Consider the following 21,279-nt stretch of genomic DNA (forward strand, 5'->3'; position numbering starts at 1 on the left):
AACCATTCTGAAAGCAGCAGAAAAATCGGGAAGTGTCAGGCGGCTGACTGGCCATGATCGACTGACATCTGTAGCTCATCCATGGCAGTAAGTAGGGCTAATTCAGTCCTGCGACCTGGTCTGAAGCCAAACTGTGCCTGCTCTAAAAATAAATGTTGTTCTAGATACAGGAGAGTTTTTTTGCTGACATACTGTTCTAAAATTCTTATAGGGAAGAGCAGCAAAGAGATTGGCCTAAAATTACTGAGGTCCAACTGGCATAATGATGATGTTTTTTCAAAATGGGAGAGACAATAGCTTTCTTCCAGGTCTACGGTATTGTACTGTAGTCCAGAGAATCATTAGAAATCTGACACATCATTAAAGTCACTCTCATATGCTTTGATCTTTTAGTCCCATTTATTTTATCATGTTCATTCAAATCATTCTCTTAGCCAAACATTGCATTTCTTCATTCAGATGTTTATTTTCTAATTTCATTTGTACCTCATGCCGTTTTCTTTGGTGAGTAACCAGCTTTTTTAACTACATTTGTACACAGTATTGTAAGTGACATTATTTAGGACTGTAAATCAGCAGGACTGATTCTTAAAGTCTACTAATCAAACTGATTCTTTTCCACTAATATTTAAAACGTGAAATACAAGCCTGCACGTTGTAGCCTGTAGCAGTACTCATTACAGTTCTGTAGTTAAGCTATGCATTACAAACACCACAGGAGTAACGCTATCCTGTTAATCAGCTTTAAATGTCCAGTGAACATCTCACTTGGTTCTTTAAAGTTAGGCTGGCAAAGTTGACAGCTATTCAGCTAGCAGGGTGAAATATTTTATGAGTCATCAGTTCTTACAAGAGTTACCAATTTGATGCCCCCTCCAAATGAAAACCAGTGGACTCAATGGACGTCTGCCATTGTGGCAGATTATCCACCACTGCCAACGCAACAAAGAAAAAAAAAACAATATGCTCTGTTCTGCAACAGGGCTTTGGGGTTTTTCTGCCAAGACTCATCATTGGAGAAGCCATGGGTACATAAGCCTCCAAAGGAAAATGTATTAAATTGTTTCAGCTGCTAAGCATTTACAAGTATGAGTGGGCACTGGTAATACAGCCGAAAATAGTGGAAACTTTGATGCTCAAATGTCTAACTTCCTTACATGCTGGAGTTTGTTATTTACAGTGTACTTACCTTTTTGCAAGTCAGTCACATTTCTGTGGCAGTCTTTTACAATGGCAAATCAGCCAGACATGGTGATAGACCAGTCACTATAGATTAGACAGTTGGTCTGTCATTTCTAAGTTACTTCAGCACTTTGGCAGATCTGTAGCACAACCAGGGATGTTTATAATGTGATTTACCCGCCATTTTCACATTTCTAAATCAGCAGTTACCCCATCAGTCAGTTGTAAGTTTAAATCCGCTGTTGGTGTTATAGTCTTCATATTTCATCTCTCATAGCAGGTTCATTAAATTAACATGCTGTCTCGTTCCTTCAGATTTAGACAATGTTGACTCCTCATTACATACAAAGGCCAAAAGAAGGTCATGGCTAATTTGATCAAGGCCATAGACCATGTCCATTTGAGTCAAACAGGCATCTAGTACCCAGAGATCAGTGTGCAGTAAGCAATCCTTCTGGATCACTATTATATGCTAATGTAATATTCTGTCTTTGTGGACTGTAAGGAAGGCACTCCTTTGTCCAGTTACCTGAGAGATGAACCAATCATAGTGATGTTTTTTCTTTTGGACCTCAGTTGTTTTCATATTTGTAACCACATTAGTAGGTCTGTGTCAAGTTTCTGTTATCTGTGAGCACATTCAGTAATTCATAGAGTTCCTCTTCAAACAAATTAAGCTCAATTGTGCAACATATGCAGGCGAAATGTCTGTGTCTCAGAACTGGGTCGAGCTCAAAATTATATTTTCTCCTAGAACTGGTCTTCTTGTTGGTGTCTCACATGACTTTTGAGCATGTTCAGTTTTGACCTGAGATACCCCAAAGTGTTTTTAGGAATTTTGTGTACAATTATGTGTGATTTTGTTGAAATATATATTGTTTCTTTACTCATAGGTAAACACATTGTGTTAGCACAAAGCACAAACTGGTGACATAGGCCATATTATAAAAGTCAGTATGAGCACGTACTGCCTGTGGAGCAGAGTGTGCAGGACTTTGTCACAAGTGGAAGGATACTAGCAGATCTTTGAAGTTAGGCTACAGCATCTCTAGCCTTTGATGGGATCCCAAATGCACTAGTAAAGTTAAGTGCAGCCTCATGTTGATGCCCACATGCATGAAGGTACCATAAATGTTTGATTTACGGTGCGCACATGTGCAAATCGTAGTTTGAAAGTGCTGGCCTAGCTGGTAGAATGTGCACATGTCCCCGTCATTATGCTCAGACTTTAGAGGTTGAACAGTTGACCCTACAGGGTATCAGTCATTGACTGCATGAGCCCATTAAGGGTCACAGGCTCAGTGTAAGCCCTATCAAAGATGGTGAGGTTGCTATACATTTATCACGAAGGGTTCGAGTAGCATTAAATGTGTCACAGAAGACATTTTCTCCTCAAACATGTAAATAATTGCTAGTGTCTCGCTTGGCTCCTGAGTAAGTGTTATGCCCTTGCATTCAATCTTAAAAACTAAAACGGGTCGTGGCTGTGGGTGTGCATGCGTGCTTTCGTGTCACGGCGCATGCGTTCCCATGCATTGCGACACAGTGTCGGTCATGTTGGCATTAATTAATGCTTTTGGAAAACACATTGTCAAAACCTATAGTTTGGCGTTTCAAAACGAGATGTATTGGCCCTTATTTTCCATGAATCCTCTGGTGGGGATAGTACATAAAACTGAATTAAAGAATCTAGATTCAAAGAGGAAAAGTATGCTTCACACAATACATCCTCACTGCCAATAAATTATATTTTGAAAAAGAATGTTGTGTGGGAAAATAAAGTATGTCAAAATGATTACACTTAAAGAAAACTCATGTTCTTGCAGGCACAACCATGAAAGAGTTGGAAGGCTCGATTTGGAGTGTCACTACATTTGAAAAGACCCCAAAGATGTCTACTTATCTCCTGGCTTTCATAGTCTCTGACTTTGAAAAGGTCGAGCAGGCAAGCAACGGTGTACAGGTAAAGTGTGTATGTGACCTTGCCGTCAAAGTGCTGCTGTTTAAAGCCGAAACATCCATCCTTAACGTGAATCAAATGGTCCTTTCAGATCCGCATCTGGGGTCGCAAGAAAGCCATCGAGGACAACCATGGTGCATATGCCTTGAGTGTGACAGGTCGTATTCTGGCATTTTTTGAGAGTTATTACAATTCCACCTATCCACTGCCGAAGTCAGGTACGCACATCTATATACATTGGTATGGTTGTTTTAAATGAACGCTTGAGGTAGAAAACTAAACATACCCATTCTTTTGCAGGTTTAAACCAGGTGCTCAGTCATTAAACACCCTACTGTACGAGACGTGAACTTCCAACAGGAGAAAAAATATTAGCAAGAGTCGAGGCTTGTCTTTAAAATTGAGATTTTGCAGCATATTGCTAAATAATGCAGAATAGGCATTGAAGAATGTTCTTCTATTTGGCAATGTGTGTTGGATTATGCAAACTATTGTGATCTCATTCACCGGGTGGTGCTTTTAATAGATGAATTAAAATGGCCTGAAGCAAATAATATTTTAGTTGAAATAAAAAAGCACATTTATATCTCATTATAAATTTTCATGACGCTCATGAGTGATATTGGTACCCTAATAAAGTCAGTGAGCCAAACCAGGGCACAACTCCGTAGCTGAGATTCAGCTACATAATAAAACCCATGCAAACGCGAATGAGCCTGCTTGGTAAGCTATGTCTACCATGCTGCCTGTCAAATGTTAGGCACAGGACTCAGGCCAAAACCTCTTTATTAAAGGCTCCGAGGAAGCGACATATTGTGACCTGGGTGTAGCACAGGCTACTGAGAGGCCACCCTCTGTAGAGTAGTGTAACTGGGCAATAAACTGTGGCTCACCGCTGCCAGATTTTGTGGAGAGTGATGAGGACCAATCACAGAGCAGGGACCCCACAACATCGGAGGCCAGGTCACATAGACAGCAAAGACGGTAAAGAACAGCAGTCTGAATTGAAAACTTGTCAGACAACATGGCAGATAGTGGTCCCGTGTATGGTAGGTTGGAGAGATCCATCATCACAGTACAGCACCAGCAGACAAAACAGATACGCAGTTAGTAGGCAGATGCAACATATGTCTAAGTTGCTGCAGGACCTAAACAAAGATCAGGACTGTTGACTTGCAGCAATGGAGAGGGAGCACTGTGTACAGAAACAGAGGTACAGGCAGTACCTGGCAAGGTCTGATTCCTCCATCCAGTCCCTCAACCACTGGGCAATAGCCAAAACAATGCTAGCAAGCCGTCCGGTGAAAATTCAGACTGACATGCAGCACTGCTGTTTGGACGTTGCACGTGGGCCTGTGCAAGTGACCACAGCCCTAGAGAATATCCAGACTCACAACTTCTGGGTCCCCAGCATCCTGCCCTCATCCGAGAGTGGAGAGGGCTCGAGTTTCAGTGCCACATCCATTCAGTAGGCATGCAGTGCCAGGCGTTCATGGAGACACACTTCTGGCACTGACATATCACCAGTTCCAAGCCCAATGCTGCTGACAAAGCATCCAAACCAATAATATAGTGAATAACTGTACACTCAGAGGAATGAGTCACTTTTTTTTGGTTTACATTTGCTACTTTTGTTGTACATATGCTATGTTGCTTACAGAAGGATACATTAAATCCTTGCATGTTACAATATTCTTGTTACCTGCATTAAAGGTGGTGTCACGGTTATGCACCAAGCATTAACATCATGAGTGACATCTCATTATTTGAGAATCTAATTTATCTTACCTCAGAAATAGCTGTTTGTGATCTCTGCACGTTGTGCATGTCCCTCTGCTTTACATGTGCCCTCCTGCTGCATCTGTAGCGTTGGTAACTCATCATTAGAGTAAGTATGTGGCTCTATGGGGATGTTGTGCAGTCCCTTCCGCATTGCAATAGTGTGCAATATGGCACACGTGGCGATGATTTTGCAGCATGTATTTGGGCTGTACAACAGGGCCACACTGGTTTTGTGGAGGCAGTAGCAGCGTGACTTCAGGATACTAAAGGTCCACTCGATGGGGCACATTGTCCTGCATGTGTGGTTGTAGTGCCACTCACTTCTTGTTCCCTGAGTAAGGTACGGTGTTAGTAGCCAGGGACATAAGGCATATGCACTGATAAATGATAATGATGATAAATGGAACCATTAGTTCACATGACATACACCGTGGTGCACAATGTATACATCAAGTGTGGGAATCTCCTACCAAGTAGGAAACCATCGATAAAGTCCCCGTGCCAGTTGGTTGCGGATTCCACTGTGGTGAAACATGAAGGAGTCATGGGTGCTGCCTGGGAATCTGACCACAAGGTCTGTAATGATACAGGAGGCATCACACACTCTGCACATTGAGTGTGTTTTTTCTGTTCCTGCATATGTATTCTGTTGCTAGGGGGAAACATAAGGCAATATGTGTGGCATCTACACAATTACATTGGGAAACTGTGCCTTTTGAACATGAGTCTGGTTCGCTGCAATGATTGGGGTGTACTGGAGAACAAGATATATTGCTTGATCTGGCTCACCATGAAGTCAAGGAACCTGGAAAAGGCACTTTGCACATGTGGTGGTATTACATTGCTTCAGCGTGTTGGGGCCTGTAGCTGAGGTTGTAACTCTGCTATTAGATCAAGAATTACCTAGCTTCTCAATCTGTACCTATCAATAATCTCCTTCTCAGTCATTTCAAACAGTGTGACCCTCATCCTAAGAATCCTCTCCAGCCTCCGCCTACTTCTGTGTCTCACTGTCATAATATGCATTCTCCAAGACAAAATATACCGGGCCGCCATTGTGAGAGTGCCTGGTGCATTTTGAGGGGCTTTTTATACTTTGCACCTGGTTAACACCTGAACCAATTAATTGGTAATAGTATGTCCTAAATGCCCAATTCTCAATCAGAAAATGCTATATATGTACGGTTAGAAAATCACAAATGGGGTAATCCCTATTTGTGATTTCCTATTTTGTGAATCGCAAATTGCGATTTCTACTGTGTAGAATTCGCATTTTGTGATGCCGCATAGGACTTTTGTACATTACAAAAGGCAGTTTTGCATTTCTCAATGGCCCAAAAATGTGATTCGGTCTGTTGAGAAATACAAATCCTTTTCATACATATGGGCCTTAGTTCTTGGTTGGCTTGTCAGGTCTTTCACAGTGGTTTAGTAGGCTTTCTACGCAGTTGGCTTTATCTTGCAAAGCTTCAACTGACAGGGAATCTGGGTCGGAACTAATCACTGCCTATAAATCAAATATTGTGGGAACAGAAAGTGCTTCCAAGAAGTATTCAGACTACAACTATCCATTCTCAGAAGCGCAATATTACGTTTATTACTGGATATTTTTCACAAGGGCTGTGTGTCCAGGTGTTGGGCCTGGCCCTTTTACAGGGTCATTCCCCAGACTTTTTGCCTTTTGCCTCCTTATTTTTCTGACCTTTGTAGGCTGACGTTATGACTCTGAGCACTTTTTCACTGCTAACCAGTGCTAAAGTGCATGCACTCTCCCTTGTAAAATTGGTATGATTGGCTTATACCTAATTGGCATATTTAATTTACCAATAAGGCCTTTGTAAAGTGGTATCCCTATACCCAGGGCCTGTAAATTAAATGCTACTAGTGGGCATGCAGCGCTCGTGCCAAGCCACCAAGGGGGTGAGAAGGGGTTATCTTGGATGTGTAACTTCCTTGCCCTGACTAGAGTGGGTGGGTTCTGGCTGGCTTTGGTGCATACTCTAGCCAACCAGAAACCCCATTTCTAACATTGGTTGTCAGCGGTGAGGATAGGACTTGCACTTGCACAGTACCTTTGTGACTCATTTTTGCACTGCTATTTGCACTTAGACCATTGCATGTTCTAAATCTCTTTTTTAAATTATTTTTCCTGTTGTCTTAAACTTGTCATTTTTATTTTTACTCCTGTGTTGTATACTTTCACTTTTGGACTCTTGTTGTTTTACGCCAGTGTTGTGCTCTTAACAAAATGGGGTCTACCTTTGACATGGATGAGTTGTGGTATTACACTCTAGAAGAGTTAAAGGGATTCTGCAGGGAGAGAGGTATACCAGTTATGTGTGGAGAAACCAATATGATGGTCCTCAAAAGAGCCCTATATTATTTTGAGCAGGCACGTGAGAAAGCAACAGAAGAAGAGGCCCGAGGGGGGGATGGTTCTGAGGCAGACTCTGAAGAGACCCATGAGAATAGTGAGGACTCTGAGAAGGAGGGTCCCCAGTCCACACCCCAGGGGGATAGTGACCCCAAAGACTTAGACACTGAGGGAGAAGATGACTGGCCAGGAACACCAGTAGAGGGAGAGGACCCCATAGATAGGGAATCCCTTACTGGGCCCTTGCCTAGGAGCAGCGTCACCTCCCATTCCCTGTCACCTGAGGAGCTCAGAGATAGGCAGGAAGAGAGGGACCCGAGGCTGCAGCTAGCCAGACTGGCTGTAGAAGAGAGACAGGCTGAGGTGGAAAAGACCTTAGTCCAGGAGAGGATCAGGGGCAGCAAGAAGCGGTCTCACCAGTCTTGGGAGAATTTCATGGGGAATTGTTGCAAAGCACTAGAAGGATGGGTGGAGGGTAGCACAACAACCACTTATGAAGGGCTGTTTTATCTCATTCTAAGAGAGCACAAGTTCTATTGCTGTTTTTCAGAGCTACGCCAACACTGGTGAGTTCTCTGACCCCAGGGAGCTTGCAAAGGAGACTGACCACTGACTTAGTGGAAGAGGAACTGGTCAGACATCAAGGGCCGTATAAGGTTTACCCCGTGAAGGGGTGCGGAAGGCTCTGGGTACTCCAGGCCAAGTTCTCAGCGGGTAGGGTGCAGGATCGAGAAGGACCTGTCCTCTTACGTATGTCTTAAAAGGCTCCTCATCGGTGCCCCAAGGCAGAATTTAACCAACTCCGACAGCGCGGGGAGGGTGCAGGATCCAGAGGGACCTGTCCTCTTACGCTTGTCTTGGAAGGCACCCGGGAGGGGCCTCAGGGTGGGAAACTAGTTGTTACCAAAGGCCGATCCTCTGAAAGGGATCCCATAGTGTTTGAAGGAGAAGGAGGGACAACTGGAAACAGCGTTGCTCCAACTCTGGAGACCAGCAGCACCACCCTGCAAAGGGGGGTGCGGACGCTTCCTTTGAAGGGTTTGAGGGAGGACACTCCCCTAACTCATGTCCAGCCCAAGGGTACTGTCCCTAGGTTGGAGGACCAGATCGTGGGCAACCCCCTAGATCTGGGAGTAGAGACTGCTGTACCCAGCATCCCTACTCTTTTGTTCCCTAGGAATTCAGTTTCTGAGAGGAAGGGTTTAAGGGAGAGGGAGGACTCTTCCCTAATTCGTGTCCAGCCCAAGGGTACCATCCGTAGGTTGGAGGACCAGGTCATGGGTAACCCCCTGGATGTGGGAGTAGAGACGGCTGTCCCGTATCTCTCTCTATCAATACTTCTGGGGGTATCACTCTAGATGGGAGGGTGTGGAACTCTAGAAGGAGGGGTAGGAGGAGGAAAGACTCTTTCCTGACCCCAGCTCAGCCAGAGGGGAAGGAACCTGGGTTGTGAGACTAGTTACAGGGGGGATCCTCTGAACTGGTGGGTGAGCTGACCAGGACGACTCACACCAGCGCCCTGGCAGTTCTGGATTCTGGGGGTACCACTCCTCCTTGGAGGAGGTGGAACCCTAGAATGAGGGGCAGGAGGAGGAGAGACTCTCCTCTGACCCCGATTCGGGCAATGGGACCAGTCCCTAAGCTAGAAGACCAGTGGCAGGGGGTAACGCCTGAACTGGTGGGAAGGAGAGTGGAGGGAGGATGCTATGCACCTGGGGCTCCCGCCCCCAACTCAGATAGGTTTCAGAGACCAGAGGCCCCGGGATGGCCTGGGACCTGGCTCTGGCCACAGACAACTAGGACACCTCCATGGGTTAGCTTAGATTGTCTGGAGATCACAGACAGAGGGATTCAACTGGGTTCAGGTTGGCATAGAACTGGATCATGCCCCTGCATTTGCGGGTCAGGGTCCTGGTTCTATCGCTCCAAGCAGGGGAGTCCATCAAGGTATTGATTGGTCTCCCCTGGCTTTAGGCTGATAGGGGGTCATGTTGGACCTGGCCCTTTTACAGGGTCATTCCCCAGAGTTTTTGCCTTTTGCCTCCTTATTTTTCTGACCTTTGTTGGCTTATGTTATGACTCTGAGCACTTTTTCACTGCTAACCATTGCTAAAGTGCATGTGCTCTCCCTTGTAAAACTGGTATGATTGGCTTATACCTAATTGGCATATTTAATTTACCTACAAGTCCCTTGTAAAGTGGTATCCCTATACCCAGGGCCTGTAAATTAAATGCTACTAGTGGGCCTGCAGCGCTGCTTGCGCCACCCACTCAAGTAGCCTTTCAAACCTATCTCAGGCCAAGCGCAGGGCCTGTGTGCGCAGTTTTCTGCCACAGGGACCTGGCATCTAAATTTACTTGCTAGGCCTGGGAACTCCCCTTATACGGCATGTAAGTCACCCCAAAGTTACGCCCAAGCTAGCCCTATGGGCAGGGGGCCATGTATGTAGAAGCCAGGACATGTACCATGTTGCGTGGCCTGTCCTGGAAGTGACAAACAGCCTAACTTGGTGTCTCCATATGTATGGGATATTTTCTGATTTATGAGGGGTAGGTTAGGCATGTTTGGTATTGTTAGAAATGGGGTCTTTGGTTGACAGTTGGGTTACCCCCTGTTCAAGCAGGGACCCTCACTCTAGTCAGGGTAAAAGAGAATCACCCTCAGCTAACCCCTGCTTACCCCCTTGGTAGCTTGGCAGAGCAGTAGGCTTAACTTCAGAGTGCTAGGTGTAAAGTATTTGTACCAACACACACAGTAACTTAATGAAAACATTACAAAATGACACAACACCAGTTTAGAACAATAGGAAATATTTATCTAAACAAAACAAGACCAAAACGACAAAAATCCGACATACACAAGTCAAGTTATGAATTTTTAAAGATTAAACTCAAAAATAGTGCTTAGAAACAAAAAAAATGCTTCGATGAGGTGTTAACACGGCGTTGTGATGGAGTTGTTCCCAACAAGCTGACACCAGCGTCACGTAGACCCCCAAGTACAGTACCTTTGGTGAAGCGTGAAAACAAGTCAATGCGTGAAGTCGGGGATCACGGCATCTGTACGAAACGTTGAATCCCTGCACTTCAAGCGGAGTCGGTCAAGACGTGGTGCGGCGACTTCCACGGAGTCGCGGTCTTCAGCGGGGCTGCAGCGGCGTCGGGCCTGCAAAGGTCGTCGCGTTCCAGCAAAGATCATGGAGTCGGTTGCAGGCAGCGTCACCGGATTCAGCAGCGACGTCGGTCCTAAGTCGTCCGAAGTCGATTTCCTTGGATTTCCACCAGCTTTCCTTTCAAGGGCCCAGGGACTGGATAGGGCACCACTTGTCAGAGCAGGAGTCTCTCCAGAGACTCCAGGTGCTGGCAGAGAGAATTCTTTGCTGTCCCTGAGACTTCAAACAACAGGAGGCAACCTCTAAATCAAGCCCTTGGAGATTTCTTCACAAGATGGAAGGCACACAAAGGGGGTCATTCTGACCCCGGCGGGCGGCGGTCGCCACCCGCCTGGAGGGAGCCGCCAAATGGCCGCTCCGTGGTCGAAAGACCGCAGAGGCCATTCTGGCTTTCCCGCTGGGCTGGCGGGCGACCGCCAGAAGGCCGCCCGCCAGCCCAGCAAGAAACCCCTCCCCACGAGGAAGCCGGCTCCGAATGGAGCCGGCGGAGTGGGTATGTGCGACGGGTGCAGTGGCACCCGTCGCGTATTTCAGTGTCTGCAAAGCAGACACTGAAATACAAAGTGGGGCCCTCTTACGGGGGCCCCTGCAGTGCCCATGCCCTTGGCATGGGCACTGCAGGGGCCCCCAGGGGCCCCACGACACCCCTCACCGCCATCCTGTTCCTGGCGGTCGGAGCCGCCAGGAACAGGATGGCGGTGAGGGGGTCGGAATCCCCCATGGCGGCGCAGCAAGCTGCCCCGCCATGGGGGATTCCCAGGGCAGCGGAAAACCGGCGGGAGACCGCCGGTTTTCCTGTTCTGACCGCGGCTGAACCGCCGCGGTCAGAATGCCCTCAGGAGCACCGCCAGCCTGTTGGCGGTGCTCCCGCATCCCCGGCCCCGGCGGTCCTTGACCGCCGGGGTCGGAATGACCCCCAAAGTCCAGTCTTTGCCATCTTACTCTGGCAGAAGCAGCAACTGCAGGATAGCTCCACAAAGCACATTCACAGGCAGGGCAGCACTTCTCTTCAGCTCTTCTCTAGGCAGAGGTTCCTCTTGTTTTCAAAAGTGTTCTAAAGTGGTTTTGGTTGCCCTTCTTATACCAAATTTCTCCTTTGAAGTAAACCTACTTCAAAGTAAAGTCTCTTTTGAATGCGAAATCCTGCCTTGCCCAGGCCAGGCCCCAGACACTCACCAGGGGGTTGAACACTGCATTGTGTGAGGACAGGCACAGCCCTTTCAGGTGTAAGTGACCACTCCTCCCATCCCTCCTAGCACAGATGGCTCATCAGGAAATGCAGACCACACCCCAGCTCCTTTTGTGTCACTGTCTAGTGTGAGGTGCAACCAGCCCAACTGTCAAACTGACCCAGACAGGGAATCCACAAACAGGCAGAGTCACAGAAATGGTATAAACAAGAAAATGCTCACTTTCTAAAAGTGGCATTTTCAAACACACAATCTTAAAATCAACTTTACTAAAAGATGTATTTTAAAATTGTGAGCTCAGAGACCCCAAACTCCACATGTCCATCCGCTCCCAAAGGGAATCTACACTTTAATCAGATTTAAAGGTAGCCCCCATGTTAACCTATGAGAGGGACAGGCCAATATTTCACTGTCAGGACATATAAAACACATTACTATATGTCCTCCCTAAACCAAACACTGCACCCTGCCCTTGGGGCTACCTAGGGCCTACCTTAGGGGTGTCTGACATGTAAGAAAAGGGTAGGTTTAGGCCTGGCAAGTGGGTACACTTGCCAAGTCGAATTTACAGTTAAAAACTGCACACACAGACACTGCAGTGGCAGGTCTGAGACATGATTACAGAGCTACTTATGTGGCTGGCACAACCAGTGCTGCAGGCCCACTAATAGCATTTGATTTACAAGGCCTGGCACCTCTAGTGCACTTTACAAGGGACTTATTAGGAAATCAAATATGACAATCATGAATAAACCAATCAACAATACAATTTACACAGAGAGCATATGCACTTTTGCCCTAGTTAGCAGTGGTAAAGTGCTCAGAGTTCAAAAGCCAACAGCAACAGGTCAGAAAAAATAGGAGGCAGGAGGCAAAAAGATTGGGGATGACCCTGCATAAGCAAAAAAGTCCAATACGTATGGTTGTGATAGTGATAAGAAATGCTGCTTACTGGTGTAGGGGTATTTTTTATTACTGTTACAGAAATGCCACTTCTAGAAAGTGCACATTTATCTGTGCTTATGACTGGTGTTTTTGCAGCTTGCCTCCAATCTACATCTGGGCAGAGGGACAGTTGAGGCTTTGTGCATACTTTTCAGACCGCCTATACACGGGGAGGGTGGAGGTGTCACAGAGGTGCATCTACATATTGTGTGGTTTTCCTGGGTTGAGAGAAGGGAGAGGTGGGGCACACCTGCATTTGTAAAGTCTGGGCCCTGGCCTCGCACAATAGGGTCATTTACCCCCCCACTGATGTTTGGAGCCTGTGCTGGAGGAGAGTAGGGGCACTCCCAGAACCAGTTGTGACTGGTTGGAACCCCTCTCCTCCTCATTGTAAGAGACACTGCAAACTGAGTATAAGTACAGGGGAATTTTCCCCACAATTTGGACATTCTTGAGAACTGAAGAGACTTACCTGAAACTGGACACTGGATGCTGTTGAGAGGACTCACCAGGATCCACCTTGGACTGCTGCTGCTGTGCTGACCTGTGACCTGCCTGGTCACTAGGAGGAACTGCCACCATCTGCAACCCTTGTGCTGGCCTGTAGCTGGGTCTGCCAGCCCTGTGCTCCTTTTTCACGCTTGTCCCCAGGGGCCCCTGACCCCTGCCATCATCTTCTGCATGAGGAGTGTTCCCTCGGATGTTGTAAGAGCCTGGAAAAGCACTTCCTTGGGCTCCTTGTGCCTCCTGCGCACAGTTGCCGGGGAAAAAGATTAATCGCCGCAGACTGGGATCCAAGAGGTGCCTTTAGCGCTTTTTAAAGCGCTCCACGTGCTGCCTGGGTACACCGCCGCGGCCCGGGTGTAATTTCATTGTCGGAGCACATTGTGCTTCATCTACTGCCCCCGGGGCACCAAAAGAGGGAAGAGAGGAGCGAGCGCGCTCAGGCCGTGCCCCCGGGGAGAAGCGCGCTTTCAGATGCGCCCCCGGGGCACCAGCAGGCACCGTCCGCTTACGTGAAGAGCAGGAAAGCGGCTCACGCACTGTGTTGGGTGCGTCCACCCTGCAGAGCAGGAGGAAAGCCTCATTGGAGGCCCCTGCTCCAACTTACTTTTGTTTTGGATAGCCGCCCCGAGGACGTGGGCGGCTGTCTGCCAGACGCAGGGCACGGGGTGCGAAAAGGGAGTTCCTTTCCCCCTGGCCACTGCCTTAGGGGCACGATCACCTTTGTAACTCAACTTTGGGCTATTTTTGGAGATAGGGCCAGAGGAGGCCCAGGGGGAGGACCCCTAGACATCGCAGGCACCAGGAGGGGCCGTTTAGGAAATCGGAGAAGGTGCCAACCATCCCTCTCCACCAGGAGCCAAAGGTGGACCCCGTTGAGTGCACAGGATCTCCGGGGGCCACACTTTATCCTTCCAGGCACTAGGAGCCCCTTTTTCTACAGAACCAGGGGCCAGATGTAGGAAACAGTTTGCGACTCGCAAACGGCAAAAATTGCCGTTTGCGAGTCGCAAACCGGAGTTTCCTATGCAGAAATGCATTTTGAGAGTCGGAACCGACTCGCAAAATGCATTTCCTATTTGCGAGTCTGAGTGGTATGCAATACCATTTGCGACCGCGTACGCGGTCGCAAATCGTATCGCAGTTACCATCCACTTCAAATGGATGGTAACCCACTCGCAAATTGGAAGGGGTCCCCATGGGACCCCTTCCACTTTGTGAATGGACCCAAAAATATTTTTTCAGGGCAGGGAGTGGTCCCAGGGACCACTCCCTGCCCTGAAAAAATACCGAAACTAAAGGTTTCGGTTATTTTTTTAAGTGCAGCTCGTTTTCCTTTAAGGAAAACGGGCTACACTTAAAAAAAAAAAAAACTGCTTTATTGAAAGCAGTCACGAACATGGAGTTCTGCTGACTACAGCAGGCCTCCATGTTTGCGAGTGCCTATACTCGCTATGGGGCCGCAATTTGCGACCCACCTCATGAATATTCATGAGGTGGGTCATTGCGACCCCATAGCGAGTTGCAGTCGGTGTCTGAGACACCGTACTGCATACCAATTTGCGAGGTGCAAATTGCGAGTGGCATGGACTCGCACTTTGCACCTCGCAAATTTTTAAGTTGCTACATCTGGCCCCTGGTACTTTGAGGACACTGGGAGGTGGATACACTCCAGGCTCCCTTTTCTAGGGATATATATTTGCTACATGTTCCTGCTATGGGCATGATAGGCTGATGCACGTTTTCTTTTTCATGACTTGCCATATAATTTTATAATGTTCCTGATAGAGGCCTTTATGATAATTTCTATGACAAGTGCATTTATTTACTGTAATTCCTGACTACTGTTTATGTTGCAGAATCCTGAGTACTTACATGTTCTAATGTGACAACTGCTTATTCTTGCAGAGTATTAGTAACTTGTGTAACATTCTGACAACTGCTAAGGTAGCAGGGTATTACTGACGTGTAATTTGTGGTCTAATTATGTTTTGTGCAATATAGGTCATTTTTACATAGCTCAGTGTTGTGTTTACTTTGTGGTGTACATCTTGCATCACGTGTGCTGTGTGTGTTGTGCAAACGCTTCTCACATTGCCTCTGGGTTAGGCCTGACTGCTCGTGCCAAGCTACCAAGGGGTTATCAGGGGTTATCTTGGACGTGTAACTCCCTTGCCCTGATTAGAGTGGGTGGGTTCTGCCTGGCTTAGATGCATACCGTAGCCAACCAGAAACCCCATTTCTAACACCAGGTAACAGTCCTTTTTGTTCCAGAGTTACCTTCAACTCTCCTGAGGAATGCTAAGAAGTTCTTTTGAAGGCATCACCTTCTAGGGTATTATGTTAACCAGCTGATTAGCCTTAGGAGAACTGCACCCAGAAAGTGATACATCTTCAACTTGCTAATGGGCATCATGCTCAGAAGCAGATATACCATCTTTGTTAGTGACTTCAGGTATGGAACAATAATATGATGATGACTAACAGTGCTCTTGAAAGAAGAGGAGCTCATAATTATAGCCCTGGACACTCAATAAATATATTACAAAATCAGAAGATAATGGTGTATGGCAATGAAATCAAATGAAACTATTTCCTGAAGAGTGCAAGTGTTACTATTAGAGGTTTAGTTGGGACATTTACAGGACATGAAGTTAACACTTTGCCATTCATTGCCTGTACCACGTTTGTTTTTGTTTTTTAATGTTTGGAATGGATTGCTGCTTAACGCGGGCCTAGTCTATATACATTCCAGTAGTCCATGAGTCAAGAAGTGCTGGCACTTGCAGACAACGCCAGAGTCCTCTTGAATAGACATCTAAAAGCAGAGTAGAAGCAACATTAACATGGTTACCTCACCTAACATATTCTCACCTCGCCTAACATATTCTCAGGATACTTTTACAGGTCTTATAGGACAGGAAGGAATAACATGTCTTAGCTGTCCTTTCTGAAGACAAAGCACTATATAGCATTTTCAAGTGTGTGCTTTAGCTGCTTAGCTTTTCCTAATGGGTCCTATTTCCATAGGTACTTTACGTGAAGCAACAGGAAGTTCAGGGATTTTGGCTAGTTAGTTACTGGAGATCCATCCGGTGTGAGGTGGCTTTTTATTTGCTCATTCTTCTTTTCTGTTCTGCTATGATTCTATGTTCTGTCAGTAAAATTAGATCAATTCAGTCAGGGAAGTAAGATGGAGGACAAATGTTAATTCAACCTTGATTTCTGATTAAAGATCTTTTCTGAGAAGTGTCTTCTGGATTCTTTCAATCTAAATGATCCCAAGGCTATTTGCTTGAACCAGGTGACATATGCTACTGCATCCATGGTGCCTTTCTGGAGATTGCAAAGTCTTTCTTCAGCAGAAGGATTGGCATCAAGGCAAAGAATCACATTAGTGAGAAAGACCCTCTTTTGGTGATTACCCCATTTTGTGTTGACTGTTATGGTGTTTTTTAAACTCAGAACAATGCAATATAACTGTCTAGTCCTCAGTGTATGTGCTCTAGCCCCCAAAATATGGCAACTTGTCTAATCACCCATTGACTTATTTAATTTTCCAAGAAAGCCATTGCATAGGGTTCAGGAAAATACATCAATGGCATTGAAAATAAAATGTCACCTGTGGACTGAGCATCTATTGGCCATCTACCAGGCTGACAAGGATAATCATAGCTTCAGGTGTACATGTGTAAGATGACATTTGCAGCTCTTAAGCCTGCAGGTGAACCAGTCAATATAACACTTATTGACAGGAAGGAACATTACTGTTAATTTTTAAATGTCTCCCCATGTAAGCCCGGTAGTCCACAAAGGTAGTGCCTAGTGTTTCGAAGTAGAACATGTCAGAATTTTATGTTTGCCTGCTCGTACAGTGACTGGGCCCAGAAGCTTTCATCAGTGGAAAGGGCTGCAGCTGTTCCTTTGAGAAATCTGAAGTGCACTTAAAATACTATTCCTCCTAACTTTGTTTTGGGATAGGCCACAGGACTGATGCAATCACTGTTCTAATATTTAGTAAATATCTAATTAAATCGTGAATTTGGATTTGTGATAAATAAGTAGGAAAATTAACTTTTAAAAATGTTGACTTTGTCAGCCTCAGGCACTGCTGAGGTGTTAGAAATGGGGGTTTTGGTTGGCAGTCAGGTTACCCCCTGTCCAAGCAAGAACCCTCACTCTAGTCAGGGTAGGTCACACACAATCCAAATTATCCTGTGCCCACCCTCAGGTAGCTTGGCACTGAGCAGTCAGGCTTAACTTAGAAGGCAATGTGTAAAGTATTTGTGCAATAAATCATACAATAACACAATATAGCACCACAAAAATACACCACACAGTGTTTAGAAAAATAGATAATATTTATCGGGGTATTTGCAGTTCAAAACGATCAAAGATGCAATATGAATTTGTAAAGATACCACTGAAAAGTGATATAAAGGCCCTCATTCTGACCTTGGCGGGCGGCGGAGGCCGCCCGCCAAAGTCCCGCCGTCAGGTTACCGTTCCGCGGTCGAAAGACCGCGGCGGTAATTCTGACTTTCCCGCTGGGCTGGCGGGCGGTCGCCTTCAGACCGCCAGCCAGCCCAGCGGGAAAGAGGCTTCCATGATGAAGCCGGCTCGGAATCGAGCCGGCGGAGTGGAAGCTGTGCGACGGGTGCAGTTGCACCCGTCGCGTATTTCACTGCGCAGCAGACAGTGAAATACATGTAGGGGCCCTCTTACGGGGGCCCCTGCAATGCCCATGCCAGTGGCATGGGCACTGCAGGGGCCCCCAGGGGCCCCGCGACCCCCCCTACCGCCATCCGGATCTCGGCGGTCCGACCGCCGGGATCTGGATGGCGGTAGGGGGGGTCGGAATCCCCGCGGCGGTGCAGCAAGCTGCGCCGCCGCGGAGGATTCAATGGGGCCGCGGTACACTGGCGGGACCCCGCCAGTGGTGCCGGTCCGACCGCGGCTTTACCGCCGCGGTCGGAATCCCCATTCGAGCACCGCCGGCTTGTCGGCGGTGCTCCCGCGGTCCTCCGCCCTGGCGGTCAAAGACCGCCAGGGTCAGAATGAGGGCCAAAGTGTCTTAAGTCTTTAAAAAGCAAACAAAGTCTCTTTCAAGCATAAAGAACCTGGGGCCAGATGTAGCAAAACTTTGTTTTGCGACTCGGAAATTGCGACTCCGAGCGACTCGCAATTTCCGACTCGCAAAACCATATGCAGAACGGTGTCTCAGACACCGTCTGCGAGTCGCTATGGGGTTGCAAAGACCCACCTCATTAATATTAATGAGGTGGGTCGCAAATTGCGGCCCCATAGCGACTATGGGCACTCACTAACATGGAGGCCTGCTGTAGTCAGCAGACCTCCATGTCCGTGACTGCTTGTCAATAAAGCAGTTTTTTTTTTTTAAGTGTAGCCCGTTTTCCTTAAAGGAAAACGAGCTGCACTTAAAAAAAAATCCGAAACCTTTTGTTTCGGAATTTTTTCAGGGCAGGTAGTGGTCCCTTGGAGTTTTGGGGTCCATCCACAAAGGGGAAGGGGTCCAATGGGGACCCCTTCCAATTTGCGAGTGGGTTACCATCCACTTCAAGTGGATGGTAACGCGGTCGCAAATGGAATTGCATCCCACTGCGAGTCGCAAATAGGAAGGGAACACCTTCCTATTCCTATTCCTATTTGCGAGTCGGAAATGCATTTTGCGAGTTGGTTCCGACTCGCAAAATGCATTTCTGCATAGGAAACTCCGGTTTGCGACTCGCAAATGCCAATTTTTGCAGTTTGCGAGTTCCAAACTGTTTCCTACATCTGGCCCCAGGTTTGGAGTGGAAAATCTCCGCAGAGGAGGAGATGCGTGGAAAAATGGTGTGTGCGTCAGTTTCGCCCCTTCACACACGGACTTGCGTCATTATTTTTCACGCGGGGAAGACGTGCGTCATTTTCCGTCACGCGGACCCTCTCCTTCTGTGGGTCGCGGGATTACCAGATGTCCCAGGGTCTGTGCGTGGAATCCTAGGCTTGTTATCCGGCTGCGCGACGTTCCGGTGGGCTGTACGTGGAATTTTCTTCCTCATGGCAGGCGTCACGTCGATTTCCTCTCTGGAAGTCGGGTGGCATTGTCCAGGCGGGACCATGCATCGAAGTTCCGGTCGCACCGCAGGCGTCGCGTTGAGCGGCGTCTTTCCTGATCAGCGTGCAGTCAATTTTTCACCGCGGAGCAAGCTGTACGTCAAAATGTTCGGCGCACAAGGAGTCCAGTTGAAAAAGAGAAGTCTTTTTGGTCCTGAGACTTCAGGGAACAGGAGGCAAGCTCTATCCAAGCCCTTGGAGAGCACTTTTGCAGCAAGACAAGAGTTCAGCAAGGCAGCAGGCCAATAGCAATGCAGCAGTCCTTCGTAGAAATCAGTCAGGTGAGTCCTTTTAGCAGCCAGGCAGTTATTCTTGGCAGGATGCAGGTTCTGGTTCAGATTTCGTCTCCGGCAAGTGTCTGAGGTGGTAGGGCAGGGGCCCTGTTTTATTCTAAAATGTGTCTTTGAAGTGGGGGTGACTTCAAAGAGTGGCTAAGAAGTGCACCAGGTCCCCTTTCAGTTCAATCCTGTCTGCCAGGGTCCCAGCAGGGGGTGTGGCAGTCCTTTGTGTGAGGGCAGGCCCTCCACCCTCCCAGCCTAGGAAGACCCATTCAAAATGCAGATGTATGCAAGTGAGGCTGAATACCCTGTGTTTGGGGTGTGTCTGAGTGAATGCACAAGGAGCTGTCAACTAAACCTAGCCAGACGTGGATTATAAGGCACAGAAAGATTTAAGTGCAAAGAAATGCTCACTTTCTAAAAGTGGCATTTCTAGAATAGTAATATTAAATCCAACTTGACCAGTCAGCAGGATTTTGTATTACCATTCTGGCCATACTAAATATAACCTTCCTGCTCCTTTCAGATCAGCAGTTACCACTTCAATAATGTATGAGGGCAGCCCCAATGTTGCCTATGAAGGGAGCAGGCCTCACAGTAGTGTAAAAACAAATTTAGGAGTTTTACACTGCCAGGACATATATAATACACAGGTACATGTCCTGCCTTTTACCCACACAGCACCCTGCTCTATGGGTTACCTAGGGCACACATTAGGGGTGACTTATATGTAGAAAAAGGGGAGTTTTAGGCTTGGCAGGTACTTTTAAATGCCAAATCGAAGTGGCAGTGAAACTGCACACACAGGCCTTGCAATGGCAGGCCTGAGACAAGGTTAAGGGGCTACTTAAGTGGGTGGCACAACCAGTGCTGCAGGCCCACTAGTAGCATTTAAACTACAGGCCCTAGGCACATATAGTGCACTCTACTAGGGTCTTATAGTCTTACAAGTAAATCAAATAGCCAATCATGGATAAACCAATCAACAGTACAATTTACACAGAGAGCATATGCACTTTAGCACTGGTTAGCAGTGGTAAAGTGCCCAGAGTTCAAAAGCCAACAACAGCAGGCCAGAAAAAATAGGAGGAAGGAGGCAAAAAGTTTGGGGATGACCCTGTAAAAAGGCCAGGTCCAACATGAGGTAATTATCATTAGCCTGCCAGTAGCTTTCCCATGTCAGTGCTGTCCCCTTAATGAGGTGTGGAACTGCTTCTAGAGCAGGAACATGTGCTTAGGCCTTTTGGCAAGAAGGCATAAGTGTGAGTAATGTGATTCATTCTCTCTCATGAAGGGCAGTTGAAGAACATTTGGTGAGGGTCCTGGAACTTAATTAATTTACAAGGGACCAGTTTAAGACCTGCACATTCACAGTTAAGTGTAAAGTGAGGCCTGGAAAAGAAAGGCCTTTTGATCTTGGGGCACAGTGTAGCCATTGTGGCACCATCTCTGTGGGAAAGGGAGCTAGACCGAAACCTAGTTTGTTTGAGTAGTGGAAACTGCTGATTTCCCTAGGCACATACTAAGTTAGGCTAGTTAACATTCTACTATGTTGGGTTTTATTTAGAATAATGTGCACTGTGGTGTAGTTTGCAGCAGGATAATTAGTAATGAGAATGTAAAAAGGGGGAAGGTTTGTCCCTCAGAATCTTTTCCCCATTGGTTAGGGAGAACCCAGGATTCACCCCACCGATTGGTTATTTAATTCTACAAAGTTGGCACCTCATCTACAACTCATCAGAACACATTTGGACATGTGGAAAAACATGACTGA

At 47.0% G+C, this 21,279-nt stretch overlaps 1 protein-coding gene across 1 annotated transcript in view; it reads left to right on the plus strand.

The window, feature by feature from the left end:
* LOC138284181 (aminopeptidase N-like) overlaps window positions 1–21,279 on the plus strand; it is a 280,304-nt gene that overhangs the window by 52,677 nt on the left and 206,348 nt on the right. The window contains exons 3-4 of the mRNA XM_069222678.1: window positions 3,009–3,145; window positions 3,234–3,360. Of these exons, the coding sequence (XP_069078779.1) occupies window positions 3,009–3,145; window positions 3,234–3,360 (264 nt within the window). The remainder of the gene's footprint in view (window positions 1–3,008; window positions 3,146–3,233; window positions 3,361–21,279) is intronic.

This window comes from Pleurodeles waltl, chromosome 3_1 (genome assembly GCF_031143425.1).
Source record: "Pleurodeles waltl isolate 20211129_DDA chromosome 3_1, aPleWal1.hap1.20221129, whole genome shotgun sequence".
Taxonomy (NCBI): Eukaryota; Metazoa; Chordata; class Amphibia; order Caudata; family Salamandridae; genus Pleurodeles; species Pleurodeles waltl.